The 21,905-nt window shown below is 38.1% G+C and overlaps 1 protein-coding gene across 3 annotated transcripts in view; it reads right to left on the bottom strand.

Annotated features, from left to right (window-relative positions):
* Positions 1-2,164: 2,164 nt before the first annotated feature.
* The window catches only part of pds5a (PDS5 cohesin associated factor A), a 33,171-nt gene continuing 13,430 nt past the window's right edge, over positions 2,165-21,905 (bottom strand). For all 3 annotated transcript variants that reach the window (XM_017715024.2, XM_017715022.2, XM_017715023.2), the window contains exons 6-33: positions 19,565-19,691; positions 19,148-19,228; positions 18,876-19,016; positions 18,168-18,283; positions 17,965-18,059; positions 17,710-17,855; positions 16,998-17,149; positions 16,559-16,672; positions 16,259-16,340; positions 16,067-16,115; positions 15,819-15,958; positions 15,155-15,270; positions 13,554-13,659; positions 13,280-13,440; positions 12,901-13,024; positions 12,221-12,379; positions 12,014-12,082; positions 11,789-11,925; positions 10,814-10,937; positions 10,513-10,717; positions 9,269-9,383; positions 8,977-9,109; positions 8,714-8,833; positions 7,306-7,374; positions 6,964-7,118; positions 6,454-6,538; positions 4,929-5,269; positions 2,165-2,506 (exon numbers count right to left, since the gene is read on the bottom strand). In XM_017715024.2, coding sequence (XP_017570513.1) covers positions 2,503-2,506; positions 4,929-5,269; positions 6,454-6,538; positions 6,964-7,118; positions 7,306-7,374; positions 8,714-8,833; positions 8,977-9,109; positions 9,269-9,383; positions 10,513-10,717; positions 10,814-10,937; positions 11,789-11,925; positions 12,014-12,082; positions 12,221-12,379; positions 12,901-13,024; positions 13,280-13,440; positions 13,554-13,659; positions 15,155-15,270; positions 15,819-15,958; positions 16,067-16,115; positions 16,259-16,340; positions 16,559-16,672; positions 16,998-17,149; positions 17,710-17,855; positions 17,965-18,059; positions 18,168-18,283; positions 18,876-19,016; positions 19,148-19,228; positions 19,565-19,691 — 3,466 coding nt within the window. In that variant the 3' untranslated portion in view covers positions 2,165-2,502. The remainder of the gene's footprint in view (positions 2,507-4,928; positions 5,270-6,453; positions 6,539-6,963; positions 7,119-7,305; positions 7,375-8,713; positions 8,834-8,976; positions 9,110-9,268; positions 9,384-10,512; positions 10,718-10,813; positions 10,938-11,788; positions 11,926-12,013; positions 12,083-12,220; positions 12,380-12,900; positions 13,025-13,279; positions 13,441-13,553; positions 13,660-15,154; positions 15,271-15,818; positions 15,959-16,066; positions 16,116-16,258; positions 16,341-16,558; positions 16,673-16,997; positions 17,150-17,709; positions 17,856-17,964; positions 18,060-18,167; positions 18,284-18,875; positions 19,017-19,147; positions 19,229-19,564; positions 19,692-21,905) is intronic.

Genomic DNA, 21,905 nt, shown 5'->3' with positions numbered 1-21,905 from the left:
CAAAAACTGGGGAGGACACTTGGTTCTGTTAAGACAGAGGAAAAAAAAAAGTGGAAAAAGACAAAATTTAAACGAGCCGTACAAGCATGGTTATTTATTGTGAAACTATCATATTTCTTTGAATAAAAAACAAGCTTGAAAAATGAAAACTGTGTATCTTGTTTGTAATTAAGGGACCCAGACTGTGTTTTTTTTTTTTTTTTTTTTTTAGTTAAACTAAAGGCTCCAGTCATGTTTTACAGCTAAATAACAGGAAATGAGTGAGTAAAATAAAAACCAAGCTTGTGTGAACACAAAGCCTTAAAAACAAATAGGCATTAAAAAACTGAAGCATTAGCAAAAAGGACCCATCCCAAAATAAAGAAAAAAAATAAAGTCGAACATATTTAAAAAGGTAAACCAGAGATGTTTCAAATCTTTAAATACTTTTTTTGAATGCAATAAAATAATGCATTGAAAATTAAATTGAGTTCAAAACAAAGTACATCTTAAAAAAATCTACAGTGTCACCACCTCCACAAATTACAAGAGGCAGTAGGAAGGACGTTTTTTTTTTTCCATTTCAAAGTTTTGTACAAAAACAGGACATCAATTTTAAACAAATGTTTGTTGGTTTTCATTAAAATCAGCTAGTTCTAAATGCTGAACCCAAATGTTATATGACTGATCTTAACTTAAAACAGCATATACAAGTAAGGAGACACCACATCTACAACAGGAGAGTAGGAGCAGAGGTTTGGATTTTAAAAGGCCAGAGAGGCCTTTTTTAATCAGTAATGTATGGAGAGCTGACCTTCTCTCAGAAAGTAACCTCTTGCACACATCACTTATTAAAAGAAATGCTCCAGCATTTTTCTGTCTAATCTTGACTATCCGTTGTTCCTGCATCATAGTTCCCAGTGACAATTTTGTGTTTTTCTTGTAGAACTAAAAACTCACTGACAAAGTCCTTTTTTCCCCCTCAGCACCTACAGGGAAAGATACCAAAATGACTGGTGATCTCACATTTGCCACAGGTTAAAGCCCAAATCAATATATCGGTTGGCTGATGCTGATGGCAAATCATTTTAGTGGTATCAGCAAAAATGTCAAATACATCACAATAATTACTCTCTTGGCAGCAGCATCAGACGTCAAGAGTCAGTAATTATCATCTTATCTTAGCTGGTTGCCACTGGGGAACATAACCTAAGCCGTTTTGTTTAGCTATATGACAACACAGACTGACGTGGTAAATATGAACACAAAACATCATCTTGGTAAGAAACATACAGGGCGAGTCAAAAGCCACAGGACAGGTTTTATTTTACTATCGATTTTTATCTTTTATTTTGACCTCAATCAAGTTGTCTATGTATGAGAAAATCTGCAACAAACACCACCTTCAGCACCGCATCATGGGGGCTTATAAAAAGTCAAATAAAACTGTGTCCTGTGACTTTTGACTCACCCTGTAGAATGTGACCAAACCTACCATAAACATATTTAAAGGTCCCTGATAAAGGATAACTCCTTTTTATTTAATGTAAGCCTAGTGTACCCTAGAAATATACTTAAAATGTCCCCATTCAAGGTGAAGGTATAAGGCATGTTTCAGCCCAGAGTGATTTTTGAATATATACCAGTCTTGTAAAGGCAAATGAACAAAACAGCCTGTTTAACTGTAACGGGGGAAAGAGATGTAAAATGATCACTGGTTTTGATATCAGACAAAACACACAAGGAAATAAGTAAAATAAAAAGACAAAAGGGTAACACGTTCTGGCTGAAGATTTGGGGGAAAAAAGAAAAAAAAATTAGACTGCTTAAATAGACCGCAAATAATTCTGGGAAGCTCCACTTCAGTTCTACAATATTTGTATTATTTAAAACCGTGAATTCCAGGTTTTTTTCTTTCTGGGTTTGAGAGGTGTGACAATTGAGAACTGAATATATGAAGTACATGCATCAGCCATAAAATTCATATATTGGTCAGCCTACTACAGTAGGTTGAAAAAGCTGGAATACTCCTTTAAAAAATGCCAGATTGGATAGGGTGGGTAGAGTAGCTAAAGCTGCCGTCTGCCTGCTTTTTCCGATCCAGTTGTGTTGTACCTGGTGTCTGTGCCTGTTTAGGACCACTGAAATGGCAGGAAAATCAGGAGAGAAGGGACAAGAAACGGGAAATCTTTCCAGGCATTTAATAAGCAACTGTAGATTAAAACTGTCTTTTTCCTTTCAAATATTCATTTTAAAAATGGCTCCAGACAGTGGCAAAGAACAGAAATTAAACATCAAAAGAAGAAAGTTTTTTTTTTTGTCTACATACAATGACTCAACAGAAGCTAAAGGAGTTAATCATCATTTATCTGAAGTGGAGGGTCATGAAACAAGTTCAGATGTCTGAACGCACGCACAGAGCGTGTGTGAAGTTCGCATGAGGAGCAAAAAAGCTTGAGTGTATGATGGGTGTGGGGCCATCTGTTGTGCAGTACTACTGCCTCACTTTTACAGACCGCCGTTTTACCTAGAGAGGGAGAAAGAGATGCACAGATTAACATTAAATTTAACATTACTGTTAAAATTGAAACACTATAAACAATACCTGTACAAAACAACCACAAAAGAACCAGAAAACTAACTATTTAAAGAGGATCTATAATAATAATAAAGTCTGTAAAAATAATGTCTGCATTATTAAGTCCTTTATACTTGGACATTAATGTGAAATGTGCCATCCTAGATGATCCTAGCCAAATTGCACAATGCTTGTGACGGGAACCGGAGTCCTGAAGAACGTAATGCTTTTAAAAGCTATTTTTATTTTATTAAGTTTATTAAATAAAATGGTTACAAGTGCACTGCCTGATGTCTAAGACACTGTATTACAATAGTTATGAGATATAGCTTCATTAATGGTGAAGCAGTAAATGTAAGGCATTTGAATGCACCTGTTTTTTTTTGCTTTACCAATTTTGTACCATCACATATACACTTTATGGACAAAAGTCTTGCGACACCTACACAAATTTTTATGACATCCCATTCTAAATGCATATGGCTTTCTACAAGATTTTAGAGTGTGTTTATACAAATTTGACAGTCAGACACAGATGTTGGCCAAAAAGGTCTGGCTCGTAATATCCGTTCTAATTCATCCCCAAGGTCTTCAATGGGGTTGAGGGTCAGGGCTCTGTGTGGGCTACTTAAGTTCTCACACACCAAACTTTACTAATCATGCCTTTATGGACCTTGCTTCATGCACTGGGGCGCAGTCATGCTGGAACAGAAAAGGCTTTCCCCAAACTTTTCAATTGTTTCAAGATTTCCCTTCACTGGAACTAAGGAGCCTTAGATAACGCCTAAACAACAACAACAACAACAACAACAACAACAACGACAACAACAACCTCATTGCATTATCCCTCCTCCACCAAACTTTACAATTGACATAATGCAGTCAGGCAGGTAATGCTTTTCTGACATTCGCCAAACCCAGACTCGTCTATCAGACTGCCAGATAGAGAAGCATGAAATATCACTCCACAGAATACATTTCCACTGCTCCAGAGTCCAGTGGTGGCATGCTTTCCAACCCTCCATTTATCGCTTAGTATTGTGCTTGGTGATGTAAAGCATGCATGCAGTTGCTCAGCAATGGAAACCCATGCCACAAAGCTCCCAGTGCAGTTTTTGTGCTGATGATAATGCCAGAGGAGGTTTGGAACTCTGCAGTTATTGAGTCAGCAGAGCGTTGGCGACTTATGCACTATGCGCCCCAGCACTCAGCGACCCGCTCTGTAACTACACGATCTGCCACTTCATGGCAGTTACTGTGATAGCTAAACACTTCCACTTTTCAATAATACCACTTACAGTTGATTGCGGAATATCTAGGAAGGAAGCTATTTCATGAACCGACTTGTTGCAAAAGTGGCAACCTGTTACAGTACCACGCTTAAATTCAGTGAGCTCTTTAGAATGACTCACTCTTTCACAAATGTCTGAAAAGGCAGACTGCAGGATTACAGCCTCCACCCAACAAACCTTGACATGGAAGATCCCCCCCCAAAATCCCGCAATGGGACTGAATGAAACACCGGAATTCAATGATCAGTGGTGTGTCCCAATACTTTTGTTCATATTGTGTATCACTATTACCACCATTACATATAAAACTCAGAATACATGTAGATTAACTGGGCACTTTCGTAATTGAAAGGCTGTGCGGACTGACGTGTTACCACTACTGTAAAGAAAATCAGTTTCTCCTCTTTGTATGAGTGTTTACATTTCAAATACTGCACTACACAGAAAATCTGTGAAATTCCTGAATTCCTCCATTATCAATACCTCTAATAAAAGTGAAGAGAAATTATGCATCATTTCATAACTGCATCTGTAACCTGTCTATGAAACTCACTGACAGCTTCCCCTGCCCTGCTCCGTAACTGGTGTCTCTCTTTCGGCGGGACGGGGCACACCCTTTCTGAGGGCTGATGTTTCTACCCTGATCCTTCACTAATGGAGTGAGGAAGAAAAATCTCTCTGGGCTTGATTCCAACTCCCTCTCTGTGTCTCCCTCACTTCCATACACATTCCAATGGTGCTTATCCAAGATCTCATCTCGTTTTCCTACTCTCACCACTTTTTGGAAGAAGAACCTGTTGCCACAATCACATTTCAGTTACAAAGCAAAGTTTGTCATTTTAAATTTCAGTGTGTTATTTAACATGGTCCTGTGATGTCAGTCCTAATCTTTACCACTTCACATAGCACAATTCATCAGTAAAGCTGGACAACCTGAGCCCAGAGTGAGTACAGAACAACAGAAATGTGCCTATTTCAGAGGACTGAAATTTGGCTTCTTTTTTCTGGCTTTAAAAAAAAAAAAAAAAAAAAAATCAAGCTTCACAAGCACAAAAATCATGCAGTGCAGTGAAGAGTACCTTTGAAGGTCCACCCTCTGTTGCCCTGCCCTCTTGGAGTCTACTTCTTTTTGTTGTTTTGGTATCTTGCCACTGATTGGTTCAGCCGAGGCTGTAGAGGTGGTGTCTTGGGAGGGTGTTGCCCTCTTTCTGCCACGCCCAGCTCCTCCCCCTGTCGTAGCTGTGCCCTCCTTCTCTGTGTTGGGTGCAGCTGCAGGATTTTTTGGGGGTCTCCCACGTCGAGGTTTGTTGGGTGGAGGCTGTAATCCTGCAGGATTAGAAGTCACGGTGTTCTCTGTTCCGTCACTTGCAGGAGCACTCCGCTTTCTTCCACTGCCCTGAGCTGGTGCTGCTGCCTCGTCCTGAGAGATAAGGAAGAAGTAAAAAAAAAAAAAAAAAGGGGGGGGGGGCAGGGTGGGCAATGAATTAATAAATAAATCAGGATTAAATAAATACACTTAAAATCAAGTGTATAAAGTAAATTTAAAAGCATCCCCCCCATTGTTAGCATGACTGAAATTAACCACTTCAAAATTCACCCCACTCTGCACCACCTTTTGCCTTCACAACAGCCTCAAAGACATGCTGAAACTTTTGACCTCACTGGTAGTGGATTTCTACTTGGAATAACTCTTTGCAATTTCACCTCACAGATTCTCAACTGGACTCTAGCAAGACCTAGTAAGCAGCTAACGGCATTAAAGGGTAATAGTACGTTAGCCTGTACTTCAAAATAGATCTGAGAGAAAAAACAAACAAACAAAAAAAAAACAACAACAACAACAACATGTCGACCCCAAAACACGCTTAACCAAAACTGCAGCTAAATTGTTTGTTAGTGGTTATGGTTTCACATTTGCGCTATAGACATTTCTTTAAAGATTAATTCTAGAAGTTTATAGTTTATCAACTCCCTATTGGCTTCTATTGTGAGTGAATTCAAAGCAATGAATACAGTAGGGAAATACAGTACTTGTCCCTGGTAAACCAATAAAAACCGATACGGTAGATAAAGAACAAGCAGAAAAATTCTGAAGTCTTCCTTTATGCTGAATTCATGATATTCATAAAACCATTCCTGAACAAGTCTGGCCCTTTTGACCCAAACAAATATCGCGCTTGAAAAGTCAGACACTGCTGTCAGTCTCAACCTGCACAATTCATGTGAGCATGTCTTCTCTTGGTGGAGGCATTTTCAATGTAATGGCTGGATGGTTTTAGGTGGTGAACAATTCTAGCTATACTATAGGATACTGCTGAGTTTCTAAAACTCAGCAGCTACTACTGACATTTTAAATAAGCTCGCCAAGCACACACTTAATTTTTTTTTTTTATTTGTTTCCAATTCTCTTTTATGCAAACAATCCATATCCCTGAAGCCCTAAAATTCTCTCCCCCTTCTCTTCCATACAATAATTAAAAAAGCAAAATGAAAAGGGGGGGTTATAACTCACTCTTTTTCCTCAATCTGTTTATGCATAATATTTTGTAGTTAGTGTAAATTGATTCCAAGTTTTCTGGCATTATCACAAGTTAACTTTCTCACCTTCTTTCCTCCTTCTGCTTTGACAATCTGCGGATTCTCTTCATTCTCCCTTGCCCCTGCTTCTGATGCCTCAGAACTCACTTCCCTTCATCAGAAACAAAAAACAGAAAAGCATGAGTGTGTCACATTATTGCAATAATCCAAACATTTTTACTGTGTTAAATGTTTAATGAAACTGGATAGTTTAAGTAAAATGAGCTCAACATAAAGAGCTCTACTACAGGGAGATTCACTCAAAAGAGGCCCATGAAGGGGTACAGGGGTATGCACCTGGAAAAGTTGCAAATGAAGGTTAAATGTTGCAATGACTGTCTGGCACCTTCCTCATCACACTGACGCAGAGGCACCCCGGCTTGTTTGAAGCTCCATATACCGAGGAGCATATTGCACGTTGTTTCATTCAGATTACTTTATCCTAGCAAGAGTTATTACAGAATATTCGCAGCCTCTTTCGAGTGTCTCTCCTTGTATATGCAGCTCAATGCAACAATATTAATAAAAGGCCTGTACCTGTTCTTAGTCGTTGCGGGAGAGATGGGCTGGGAGTTGGTGCTGGCATTGCTTCCTGTGTCAGAGACTGCTGTTTTCGTATATGGTCTGCGAACTGTTGTGACTGTTAAAGGCTTGTTCACTGCTCCCAACACTCCTGTCTGCTTTGGCTGTTGCTGCAAGGTGCATTGATCATGACATTCATTAGTAAGATCTTAAATAAAAGTTAATAGTGAAGTTGGTTAAAATGTGATAAATAAAGCTGTGACACTATATATCTACATACTATAGAGAACAAATATTTATAAGGAATGACAAGCTTAAAACGACATATGAGGCACCAGTAACAACAAAACTCCTTACCTGTATTTTTCCAGTGAGCAGAACATTTCTAGCCTCAGAAGAGAGATAGTCCTTATCATTATTGAAGTCCTACAGGGAAAGGGAAGAACATTCTAAAGATATCTAAAAATGTATTCAGTACAGGACATCTTTTTTCCAGAACTGTCCCGGAAAACTGTGTCTGCTGTCAAACTGATATATTAAACTGATTTGTTTACATCATGATAAATTCAGATCCCTTGAAATGTTTATATATTAATATGAAATGGTGCTCTTCAGAACCAGCTGATTCTAAGCAGTGGTGAGTATGGGGTTAGAATTTGGACCAGGGTTAGGATTAGGGCCAGGGTGAGGGTTGGCTTTAGGTTTTGGGTTGAGGTTAAGGTTAGGACTAGGATTAGAGCCAGGTTTAAAATTATGGTCTATTTAGTAGATATTTATTTGAATGTAACTTGAAAGTAAAAATCTACAAATCACCAAATGTGGACTATCCAAATAAAGTGTTACAAAAAAAAAAAAAAGAAAAAAATATTCAGCCAGTGTTCACAGGTGGAGTATCTGTCTAAATGCTGTTCTACTGGCAGGAGATCACAAGTTCAAATGGTGCCAGGAGTCCATGATACTGGAATAACTTTTTAAAAATTTTTTTAAAATTTGCAAAACAAGTGTCCATTTCAACTTATTAAATGTTTATATATTAATATAAAATGGTACTCTTCAGAACCAGTGTATAGTGGGCATAAGAAACAACCATTAAACTGTAACAAAAACAAATGAACATTTTATTGCATTTCATTGTTGGCCAAATCACGGAACTATATTCTGTGAACTGTACTACCACATTTGACCAGATTGCAGAAATGTTTCCAGGGTACAAAGTAAAGCAAGTGTTACTTGAATGTCTCTTACAAGCTTCAATTGTAAGGGTTTTAATTGTGCATGTTTAAGGCAGAGCACTCTAAAAAGTGAACATACACAATTGTTAGCTTGATGCATGGGAACTAATGGAAATAGCTGGCAGTAGAAATTTGATAACAATGCTACTTATAGAGCGAATTCAAACCCAACCAGTTTCTAGATGGCTGGCATGTTCAAGATTTTATGAACATATACAAGAGTGCAAACAGGTAAGGACTAAGACACTTCCCAAGAAAACATTCTGTGTATAGAGAAACAACTGAAAACACTAAATTAAATATTTAATCAATAGTCAAATGTCAATCCATTGCTTTTTCTTTTTGCATGCAATTTCCCCTTACTAGAAGGCTAACCCTATGAGGAGCGTGCCATCACGCCCATACATTCCCTAAACTACACTGGACCCCACAGTGGCACTGCTGCAACTTTCATTTCACTTGGTTGTTTTATGTGCTGCAAACTGTTACCCATTGGTGTTAGTATCATAGTACTGGTGTTAAGTTGTGGTTACCTTATCAGGGGGAGTGAAGAACTTGGTTGGCAGCACAGGATCTTTGGGTGAGTCCAGATGACAGGAAGTACTCTTATTTGTGATGACGAACAGTGCCACATCACAAACAACGTACAGCTTCTGTTGACCATCAAAAAGCAAAAATATACTTCAGACATAGCTAGAAAAAAATGTATGTTTCAACAATAAAGGTTTAAAATTAAAAGAGTGGTGAACATTTGGAAGTGTAATCCAGAGTCAACAAAATACTGAAGCTGACTGACCTCATTGGCCTTGGGGTCATCAGGTGCTTGAGCATCTTTTGTCTGTTTGATGTTCTCTACCATTTTTCTTAAGAATGAATGACTGTTATTTTCATTTTTTGTCATCAGCACTTCCAACATGAACCACAAACACCTGGTGAGAGTCAGAGCAGAGTAGTTAGTATCAAAAATATACACCCATCATGTAACAATACATGTGTCACGGAGAGCAGACGTGCAGTAAGACCACAAAACTACCTCAGCAATAACTAATATACGCTGTATAATTTGTATACATGTTTAACACACTTACTCTTTGATGTCTCTCAGCTGTTCAAAGTCCTGTGGTTTGGTGAAGTCTGGGTCATGCGCCAACAGGTGAATCATGTACGGTACCACATACTCTGGCAGAAGGGACAGGAGCTTCTCTGAAGAAGTAGGAAAAGAGAAGCATGGTTATATTCAACAAAGGTTTTTAAAAGAAATGACAACTGACCACTAGTTCTTACATGACATGTTATTTACAAGACTTTTACAAGGAACTCTCAGTGACTGCATGTGTGAGTATATTCAGTCCTTGTCCAGCTCAGTTTGGCATTTTTTCCAGATTAAACTTTAGTAGGTATTTTTGAGCAAGGAATTTACCAGACTGTGCTGAACACCTGGCCTTCAAGACTGTAATGAAATGAAATGAATATTCATTCAAGACGTGTGCCTGGCTGGTTGACAAAAAAAGTAATTGAATGAATGAAACAAGACTTGCAGTTTTGTTTTGCCTGTGAATAGTTTTAACGTGAAGCCTTATTTTCTGTGTTTTCTCTCCAAGCCACATGTGAAGTTGAACCATTACAGCACAAATTGGCTAACATGTCCCCATCTGACACCACCCTTCTCAGTGTAGCTGTATAGTGCAGGTTCAGATTTGGCTAGTAATGTTAGCCTGTTTTAGCCGGTTTTAATTAAGAGCTCCATTTTGTGTTCAGTAACAAGTAAGCTTTGCCTCCCTCGCTGTCCATCAACTAAGCTAACCTTTAGTTCACTGATGTTTTCTTGCCATCGGCATTTTCATCTTTGTGAACAGTTAAAAAGGTGAATGAAGCATATGAGGCTACCAAAAGAAAGAGGAGGTTGGTCTTTTTTAGCTTGGAGTATCCTCACATGAAGCACTTCAAAACCATGCCAGTTGTAAAGTCGGTTCAAACAGGAGCTTGCAGTCAAAGATGCATAGCTCTTGCTGAATGTACATCAATGAAAATTTGTAATTCTTTTTAAATATTCCAGTCAAAACACACAAGGGGTCAGTAAAACTGGGGGGCTAGCTGGGGAAAAATCTTACATTAGACACTGGTTTAAACCATTCAGTGGTATGCTTCACAAAATCTAGAATTATTAATTTCATTGTCTCCCTGACAGACCTTGCACACTGCATCTGCTATAATCAGAAATGTCCCTATTCTGATTAAATGTTGTGTCTTATCAGTTCAACTTTGTAATATTGCATGAAATGAACTTCATTGCTAAGCGTCTTAATTTGTTCTAGTGTATGCGTGTCCTCACCATGAGCCATTGGGTTCTGTTTGATGTATTCCCTACGGACACTAATGTTTTTCAGCAGGCACTGTCTGGCATGGGCACGTCTTTCCTTGACCGGGTCTTTAGCACACAGAGCAAACACTGCCATGTACTCCAATGGTAACAGCAGCTTTACTAATGCCACATGCAGCTTCTGGGCAAAGATCTGGCGCACCTGGTAGCACTCGTCCTGTAGAAGATTAAATTTTAACATGGTAATAAAACAAGCATACACATGGAGACATGCACTGCAAATGTGGACAGGATTTCATTGTTTAAATCTCACATTAATGACAAGTCCACAGAGTTGAAACTGTTCTGGTGTGATGATGTCATGGTAACAGGGTTCCTGTGCCAGTTTCAAGATGGCGCTACCTGCTGCCAATCTTAGCCGAGACATATCTGATTTACTACACGTGTAAACAAAAACAGAAAATCATTAGAGATCATGAAAGTACAAAAAGTGAATTAATGTCACAGATCAACCTAATCAATTGCTTTGTCAGCTTCCTACAAAAGGTAAACATATACACTTGTTGTATCCCTTTCCATAAGAACCTTCTCATAATGAATTATCGACCAAAACATTGGGCTAATAGGTGATGAAAGTTATTTAGGTATTTAATCTCACTTTATTTGGAAACTCCGATATAGCCCCCTGTAGATTAACTAAAAATGTATCTACAAATCAACTATCGGTTGAACAGTTGTTGATTCTAAGCAGTGGTGAGTTTGGGGTTAGAATTTGGACCAGGGTTAGGATTAGGGCCAGGGTGAGGGTTGGGTTTAGGTTTTGGGTTGAGGTTAAGGTTAGGGCTAGGATTAAAGCCAGGTTTCAAATTATGGTCTAGTTAGTAGGGTTAGTATTTTAGTATTTTATATATTATATAGTATTTTTTAGTAGGGTTAATATTTATTTGAATGTAACTTGGAAGTAAAAATCTACAAATCATCAAAAGTGGACTATCCAAATAAAGTGTTAGCAAAAAAGAAAAAATATTCAGCCAGTGTTCACAGGTGGAATATCTGTCTAAATGCTGTTCTACTGGCAGGAGATCACAAGTTCAAATGGTGCCAGGAGTCCATGATACTGGAATAACTAGAAGCTCTGACAGGTTTTTAAAAAGTTGCAAAACAAGTGTCCATTTCAACTTAGCAAGCCCCATAAAGATGAAAGTGAAACACATTATGCACTGTGCAAATTTCATATTTTTACCAAGCTGCCCACCCCCAATAGGAGTGGTCGTTTAATTTCACCTACCAGATCTTCTTTTGTTCAGTCAGGTCTCCCTCACTAACCAGCATGGCGGAGAGCAGCCTAAGAGTGGAGTTTGCTGACTTAGATTGATTGTTCTTCATCCCCAGCAACCACCGCACCAGCAGTTTAATGGCCTGAACCTGGAACATACATACACAATCAAGAAGCATTTCACAACACCAGTGCCACACTACTAAGGGTTTATTGCCCTAAACCTTACACACATACCTTTGCCAGCACTTCAGGGGAAACCTCATCATCAGCTGTCCACAGTCTACCGTTCTTACTGCCCACAGACTGAAAGAGTGAGTATTTGTGAGAGAGAGGGAAAAGAGAGATAAAAAAAACAAACATTTTGTGCCACTTAGAAATTTAATCAAGTAGGAGGGAAAACCCATAAACAACCAAAAAAATTTCAAACATTTACACACTCACTCTGTCATTCATCAGCAGGTCTTTTACTATAAAGTTGGCCACAATGGACTTCATGGGTGAGGCAAACTGATCTGGAGCCAGCATGGAGATATGACCCAGCGAGACCAGAGGAGTGATCAACTGCTCTGGGACATCAGCATTCAGACTACGAGACAGTGGCTGTAGGGAACCGAGAGGGAGATTAATAAAAAAAAAAAAAATCTGAATGAAAATTTTGTACTTTCAAACAGCCCATCAGTTTTAGTGTCAAAGAACCCATTTAGACCTGCTTGTTTCCACCTGAAAATGCACCCAAAATGCATTTAAAAAATATTTAAATCTAATTGCACAAACGACTTCAGGAGGTGGTCTGATATGCAAATCTCATCCACCAATAAACAGGAAATGCCTTCACTCAATTAGATTCCTGACATAAGTTTCTTTTCTGAGCTGAATTTAGTAGCCTTCAGCTGCCTAAACTAGTTAAAATAAAGTGCCAGTTTGGTTATTCTTTGCCTCATTATTCACTACAGTCTCAAATAAATTCTGACAACAGCAATATGGTTAAAATTGTATCTTCAATTGTAACCTGATAAGTCACATGAAACAACCAGGTCAAAACAGGGTCAAAGTCCATAGATACAGTACTGTTTTACATTCATCATTTCAATTTCAGGAAGGACTGTGTGTGTTAACTTTACCTCAAATATTTGCGCTAGCTGGACTTCTTTGTTGTGGAAGATGGCATGGATGCAGTTTACTGCCTGTTTGGCCTGGTGAGGGGTGCCTCTCTTAGCTTTCTGATGCAGTATGGGAATTAGAGTTCTAAAAAAAGATAAAAGATTTAGTGCAAAGCTTAGTACATGATCAAATGCAACGTGTGTGTGTGTGTGTGTGTGTGTGTATATGTATGTGTATATATATATATATATATATATATATATATATATATATATATATATATATATATATATATATATATATATATATATATATATATACACACATATACACACACACACATATATACACACACACAAACACACAAAACAGTGTGTATATGGCTTTTTTTTCCCTTACGATCGGATTTGTGGCAGTTCACTCTCGATCTTCTGGCCTGTGTTTCTGAAAATCTGAATGGCAGCTTCTGCTACTTTGTCATCCTCCATTTTCAGACACTGCAGCAGAGACTCATACGTCTCAGCTGAATGGAATGCTGTGGGGTGAGTGAACGACAAAACCTAACAGAGAGGGGGAAAAAAGATGAAGCCAAGTAGCTTGTGAGCGGTAGAACTATCAATTATATTAAGACACAGAAGACATTTTTATTATACAATTATGGGTGTGCTCTCACTTTAAGTAGTTCCAGTCCAGCACGGATGGCAGCATCGGGAGTTACTCCCTCATCTTCATCATCTGCAGTGCCTTCAACTGACTTATTCAGAAGCTTCACCAGAGCACTACACAAAAACAGTTTATGTTACTGCAATGGCCTAATGCGAGTTATAATTGCTGCAGTTATGCTCTGTCACCACTAGGTGTCCAAGGCCCAATAAGTTATTCAGTTACACAATAGTTGAACATCCACATGGCCCATTTCTATGCTTCTCTTACTCCTTCACAATGTCTCTTCCTCTTTCTCAGTAATATTGTTTCTCTTTGTACTGCACAAAAACAAAGACAGGTGCATTTTTCTTTACAATAATGATTAGAGATTAAGCTCCGTCATATACTTTCCCCTCTGCCGGAATGGCAGGTGTGCCATCTATCATCAGGGAGAAATAGCTCAGAACGTAGCCCTGCTGATCATGAAGGAAGCTTTCACTTTCATTCTGCTCTGGATTCTGTCTGGCACTGAATGAACAGCAAATGGTATTGCACATAGACAGTAGCAAGGTTTTCATCCACATTTTCTATGCATATTTAGACATGAATTGGTAAAGAAAATGCACCTTTATCTTGTCAAAAAAGAACAGACAAGATTTCTGTGCAAATTAATGGGCATTTACTAAGCCATTATATTTGCCAGCATGCTCTTATATTGTTAAGCATGAAGCATAAAATTAAAACAGCAAAAGTCTTTCGCTTCTTTGCCTTAATTTAGTTGAAAGTTGGCTACTGCCAATGAGGCAGCTGGTAAATCGAGTTCATGCTCAACATGGTCATAAATACATTTTAGCTATACTAGTTGACATTCTATCCATGTGCAATATCAATGCTGTTACATTCTTTTTTTTAATTTTCTATTTTTATTTTGTCATTTTAAATTACAATTTTTAAAAATATCTTGCATTTTACATTAGCCTATGTTTAGCCTAATCTTTTTTTGTTTATATAATTTAATCTTTTTGTTTATGCATCATTAGCATTGCTACCCAATTTTGTTGTACCCTGTGCAATGACAATAAAGAATCTTGAAATCCAGTTATGTCTTTCAGTTCTGCTGGAATGGTATCTGCCAATCTATTCATGACTGGAATCAAACACACACACACGCGCACACAAAAACCTGGAATACATTTCATAGCGGATTCAGTTACTATGCAGGAAAGATTTAGGCAGTCAATAAGTAAGATTTCTACACAAAATTTCTAGTGTCAAATCTGATCAAGACTGCATCTCAGACCAGCAAATTCCCAGACCAGCAATGCGTCTTTGGTATATGTTGAAGTTGATGACATTATTTAAAATGGTATCACCTACTACTATATAAAATTTATGCTCACTCCATAAAAGCACAGATCAATGGGGTGCATGGCTCCTATTCAACATCTGATAAGGAGAAATAACCTACACTGCAATATATTACACAGCACAAAGACTATCCAATGGAATTTGACTTAGTAGTGCTGAGGCAAGAAGGAAATAGTACAGAATTGCAAAATAAAAAGAGAGCTGGTGTAGACAGAGACTGTTAGAGAGCTTGAGCTTGAGCATCAGTCCTTGTGGGCCTACCTGATGGCCTCAGAGTCAATGTGCACTGGTGCAATTCTCTCCAGCAGGAACTTAACCATCTCCAGGAAGGGGTTTGTGGGCTGCTTGGGATACGTCAGTTTGCGTGTTATCTCTCTCTAAAAAGTAAGAAGTTTGTGTGAACTATTGGTCTACAGTTTCATACAGGAGTAGTTTCCATGCTTACAGTCTTGCCTGTAGTGTACAGGTATATGGTTATTACAGCAAATGTTTGCATTGTATTGGGGGGGAATCTGACAATCAGACATAAATGGGCACAAACCTTTGCCTGGTTTGGTTTAGCAAAATACCAAAACACAAACTTTGAAAGATATACTCATACTATTCTTGGTATTATAAAATGACATTGCTACAAAAAAGCAGTGAACACTAGGTGTTGCACTATTACTACTAATCCTCCTCACTGTAACTGAGAAACATGAAAATGCACCGGAAGAACAATAACAACAACTGTTCCGCATTATTCTGACCAAAAATAAATTATTTTACATATTGCAGCCATGTGCAATATCAGTGTTATGAAGGCAAATGGCAATAACAGGTAACAAATGCTATACTATGCAGCCCTAGAAGAAGAAAGTGACATCTAATTGGTCAGTTCTGTATTGATTGTACCCTCGCAGGTGGGGCTAAAATTTAGACTCACCACACATTGCTCTGCCTGTTTACAAGAGCAAGTTGGGCTGATGAGCTGGTCCAGCTGCAAACGCAGCTTCTCATCTTCACCCAGAACCTGATTAAACTTCTTCATGAAGTCCTGAGCTTTCCCTGGGTCTGGCAGATTCTCTGACATGAAGGAAAAGAGAAAGAGCACATGAGAGGGAGTTAGAAAGGATGTTTGACAGTGCATACATAAACACCCTAACTAATCTGTGTGTGCACTTGTTTACTCACTGGCGATGGTCATGAGCTTTCCAAACATGGCTGTTGTGTTTGCTTCAGACTGTGGAAAAAGAACAAACAAAATATACCTGTAATTACTTGAATATAACTTGTCCCAGTACAAATCAAGTTGACTTCTGAGAGATCAGATATGTATTTAAATGCTACAGGCATGTGAAGAACGTAATTGAATGCGCTTCACACCGTGGGTTGCTTATGCAGGTCAAGCAATTCTCTCACGAGGCCTCTCAGCATGTTCTGACACTTCCACATCTCATTTAGTGCTCTAAACACAAAACACACATGAATTCATAACAAGAAAATGGAGAGCCAGTAAACAAGTCACGCCCTAAAACCTTTAATAAGAAAACTTAAACTCTCTGAACCTTTCCATATCAAGCATGCAAAATAGAATCTAAAAAATTCTCATGGTGCAGAAAAAGTAAACTGAAGCTCTCAGGGCAGAAAAGTGATAGAAGTTGGAATGTACTGCATCTGACTTACTTGACAGCATTGGTGTCCAGGCAGGCATAAAGGTAATACAAACATTTCATCTTCTCCTCAGTCTCCAAACTGTGAGGAACCATAAACTGTGCAAAGATTTTCTCAACCAGCAACCTCAAACACACAAACAGAACATTGGTAACTTATGATGTGTTTGTTTTGGAGCATTTTCAATGTATCAGCGTTTCAGGCCAGCAACAAAAATTGCTTGGCAAGTAATCTCACAAAACTCCTCATTAGTGCAGTAATATAACTCTCAGTGCACAGACACCAACACATTTACTCAGTTCTTAATGGATCAAAAACAAGATTTCTTGAAAACACTGCTGCTTCAATATCAATTATTTTCCAATTCATAGGATGTTAATATCTTCAAAATTCATTGCATCCATAGCCTGGTGTTACTGACTGTGAAAAGAGATGATCACCAGGTTCTTACTTGTCATCAATGCTGTTCTGGTAGTATATATGCAATAGCTTGTCTTTTATCCAGCTGATCTTCTGGGCTGACTCTTTCCCAGCCTCATGGTGCAGGCAGTACTTTTTATACAGCTGAGCCAAGCCCATCATCGCTTCCTTACGGACACGCCACTGCAAACGTAGAATTTAGTTGACCAGTCAGTTTTAAAAAAGCCTTATGCAGAAAATGACTAAATTATTCAAAATCATTTGGCTCTAGATTACATAATCATCCGCTAATTATTTTAGCCCTTCCCAACTATTTAATCTGTCATTTTACACATTTGTAAGCTTTCACAATCTTATGTTAACAGCGCTACACATAATGTGAACTGTGTGCATTTTCATGAATTTAGCTGAGATAATATACATAAAAGAAAAGAAGCAAGTACACTTATTGAGTCATGTCACAGGTCTTTCAAAACAAAAATTCTAACTTTTGACTGGTACTATAACATCTAAATGGCAGCACTCAAGCTGTGTGTCATCCGTTAGGAGCTCCTTCAAGAGCTGAATACAATAAATAAAAAACAATTCAAATGATTATCAACAATATTTATGTCAGTTATAAAAGTTCATTATTGTCACAGGCTCTATCAAACAAACAAATAAACTAACGTTCTAAGACAACAGTGAAAAAACAGAGCATTGTCAACAGTCATGCATAAATTCTGTGAATTTTTCAACCGCACCCTCTTGTCCAACATCCTCTCTCTGACAAAGCCCAGCAACTGGTCATTAACTAGGTTCAGGTCCTTCTTCCCAGCGTTGATGATGGTTACAATGACATCGTGTCGGATCGCTTCTTCAGGGTCATGTGACCTCACCTTCAAGTACTCTGGTGGTGACATATAAAAAAAATATGATAAAAGTAGAAGACATCCAAGTTAAGTCAAATCAGCAATTACAGAAATACATGAATAAGTGTAAAATTCATCAACATTTACCTGTAAGGTCCTTGGCCAGGTCTGGATGGTTCATGAGACAGTGACTTGCAAACTTGACACACTCCAATCTCACAGGTACATGAATATCATTGAATCTTAGATGGAAACAGATCAAAGCATCAATCAAAACTGTCAAAACAAAAAATCAAACCTACTGCTCATTTAATCAATACATACAAAAACAATACTTCAAATGTTCATACCTTCCCAGAAAGCACTGCCAGAGTGGACGATTTTGTGTGGCCAGTTCAGAGTCTTTAGCTCCAAAGAGTTTAGCCAACAGTTTTACAACAGCCAATCGCTCCTCTCCATCATTGCTCTGTGCAGACAAAAACACATAGGCAAATAATTTAGTTTTGTGTGTAAAAGCATGACAAACTCTGTGCATGGCACAATCTAAAACAGTGCATGTATATATCGCACAAGGACTATAGTGGGTGGTGGGGTAAAATATCACCATATACAATTCGAGTGATTGTGATTCTTGAGGACATTTTCACCATATACGATATCCTTTACAATATTTAGTTTTACTTATACTTGAGTATAAGTTGCAAAACAGTAAAAAAATAAATGCAATAATCTATATTTGATGTTTAATATACTAAACTGAACTAAATAGAGGAATAATTATGCTCCCCTTGTAAATGAAACACAAAGCAAAGCTAGGTCAGTGTTCTTAAAAGTTCTGACAACATCTACAACATGCTCAGAAAAGCATATAATGAAGCTATTATTAGTTTTATTATTATATATTATTATTATTAGAATTATTACTGTAACTCTAAATATCACATTGCCTACCCAGGTCATTCAATTTAACAGTAATTGTGCGTTTAAAAGCTTTCACCCATGTGTTCCTATCATCTCACTAGAAGTGTAATGTAGAGTGATATCAGTGAGCGCCTCACCTTCAGTTTAAACTCAAGCTGTGGCATGACCGAGACGAGCAAAAGAGGGTCAATGGCAAAGAGCTCCTGTATGAGGTCAAACACATGCTCGGACAGATCACTCACGGAGGACTTACCCATCACCAGCACCTGGTTAAAGAACTAGAGAAGTGTGTTGGTTTAAATACCACATGTAAAACATGGAAAATCAGGATGTGTGCAAAGAAATAAAATAAGCAAGTAAAAAACACACTGATTAACAGCCATACACAGACAACAAGAGACACACTTACTGAGGCAATACAAGTTTCAATGGTCTGCACAGTCCTTTTCAGCAACGTCTTTGCCAAGTCATACGCTTGCTTATTGAGGTTCTACACCATCAGAAAGAAACACAATTCCTTAGCTTGGCAGAGTCCCAACCAATGACTGAACAAACAACTTAGCATGAGCTGAAGAACTACTTTCTTTCTGGCCATTAAAACTTTGCAGAGATGTGAGGTAAGAATCTAAGGAATAGCTCCTCTTGGTCTAAAAAAACGATCAAATTTATAATTACATGTGGTACATGTGAAACTGGAGTCACACACAACTGCGGCAAAACTGCCATTTGTTACTGAAACCTTGCTGTCTACTAGCACAACAAAAGGTTTCAAGCTGCAGGCTGTATGCTATTGTGTAAAACTAAGATACAGTGTATAACAGATCACCTTGTGTGCAGGGATGAGATTGATGAGGATGGTGTCCAGCAGCTCTTGAGTGACTCCATCACCCTCGATTATGATGGAGCTCATCAGGTCCAGCATGTGCATTTGCACCTTCTGGTTATGGCTGTTACTAAAGACAAAGAAATACAGTATTAAAACGGTGCAAGGATGGCATAACTAGGGTTACACATACACAAAATGTTATGGTCCTCAAAGGGACCTTGCAGGACATATTGAGATAGCTATTTAAATAAACAACTTACTCTGTTTAGCAAATTTCACATCCTCCAGATATCTTATTGTATTTATTTAAATGTTCTATGCTGTCATTACTTGCAAACATTTTCTTGTGAACACCACTGTTCTAGCAGTTTACTAATGCTTACATACAAGAGGAAGAGTCTGAAAAGACCTTTAAATGACTAAAGTCTATTTAGACACACACTCTGATTTTGCAGAGAGTGGGGTCACCATTTGTAAGACTGCAACTAGATTCCAACAATGGAAATTTCTGAAACCGCTCAAAAGGTCGTTTGGTGAAAGGCCGGTGTAAGTTTGGAGATTATCTTGCAAAGCGGAATGAGTTTAAGGTGTTGTGGGTAAAATAGCAATAAGAAAAAAAAATTGTTCATCCTAAGCACTTTCTGAGATCCTTAGGGTTCAGACAGATATTCAACTCAAACAAGATTAAATCCCCGTAGCATCCCCAAAAGGCTGATTACACTGACATTTTCCATCTCTCAATAGTGTCTTGGTAAAGCATGGCTTACACATTCAGAACATGGCTTACAAACAAAGGCTCACTACACTTTTCACAATATTTATACTTGCAACCTGTTGCCTTTAGGGCTGCAGCTATCGATTATTTTAGTAATTGAGTACTCTATCAATTATTCCATCGATTAATCGGATAAAAATATTTTTGCTGTATTAAAGAGGAATAGTAAATATAGAGATAAAATAAGACAGGTGTCTTAACATTTTACTGCTTAAATTGCATATAGTAAAGTTACAAAAAAACATTTTAATAATTACTATTATTGAAATTTATTACTAGACCTATATATCATACAATAAGTTCACAAGACTGGCTACTGTACACTTACTATGCTGAAGCTTGTCCGACACTTGCTGACCCACTTACTGCAAACTAAACTAAACTGAATATTCTCGCTGTATTGGATTTGGTGCATTTTAGGCTCCTAATTGCTACAAACACCTCCTGATATTGAGTTTGCGGTGTATTTTATGCATCACTGAGGGAAAAGGGAGTGTGAGGGGTGTATGTTCTTGTGTGTGTTTGTTTGTAACTATGATTAAAACGATAATGTGAATGAAGCTCAGGCTTTTATTTTCTGTGGTTATGTTCTTAAGTAAAGCTTAGATCATTTACGGACATAACTTGCCATCACACTGACTAATGTTCTTAACTAGCCATTACATATAACCATAACTAACATACACGCTTTACTAGCCTTCATCTCAACTCGCAGTCACACGGATTTAAGCTAAATGTTATCGTTACTGTGTGTCACTCCACTCTGTGGACTGGAAGTGTAGACTAAAACACTGATGTCATGCTGGGCTAGGGGTCTATCAGTTTGCTGGGAAAGCTCAGTAGCTTGCTTTCTGAAGTTAGCTTCTTATTCGAATTCCCCATTCCACCTTAAACGGTATAGAAGTTACATTCTAGCACCTGTAACTGCCGCATCATTTAAGGTGGAATGGCGGAATTCACGTAAGAAGCAAACTTCAGCCACGTCTTTCTTCAGACGTGATCCAAGGCACACCTGATCCCCCAAAATCAGAAAAGCGTTGTTTTTCCACTTTATGTCCGTCACCTGCCAAAATGGAGCCCGGGCAGCTAGCTGTTGAAGTTGCTCAGCACTGGATAAATATTTTCTAAATAAATAATGACTAAACTGCGACTATAAACACACTTAAGCAGCCGTTACAGGCATTAACAATGGGATCCAATAAGGGGAATTTCAGCATACATTTGATTCTTGGGGGTAGCTATTTCAGGAGGGAAAGGAGGGTTAAAGATCCAAAAAGTAAAATCAAGGCATCTTGGGAAAAAATTTGTAGCAGGCAACTAGCCTAAGAATACACATGAAAAACATAGTAACAACAGAAAACCCATCATTTAATTTTAGCCACACTGTGTTTTTGGTAATTACTTAGTTGTTGAATCTACTTTCCTTTAGTTGAACACTATGTTAGTAGTGAGAAACAGGCAGACAAGCATATAGTGGTCAAGTGATTGTAAACCATTTGCTCACGATCACTCATTATACAACCACAAAATCACTACGCAAGACTGCTGACTGCTTTACAAAAACAT

Source organism: Pygocentrus nattereri, chromosome 22 (genome assembly GCF_015220715.1).
Source record: "Pygocentrus nattereri isolate fPygNat1 chromosome 22, fPygNat1.pri, whole genome shotgun sequence".
Lineage (NCBI taxonomy): Eukaryota > Metazoa > Chordata > Actinopteri > Characiformes > Serrasalmidae > Pygocentrus > Pygocentrus nattereri.
This window is presented reverse-complemented; position numbering and strand designations above follow the sequence as displayed.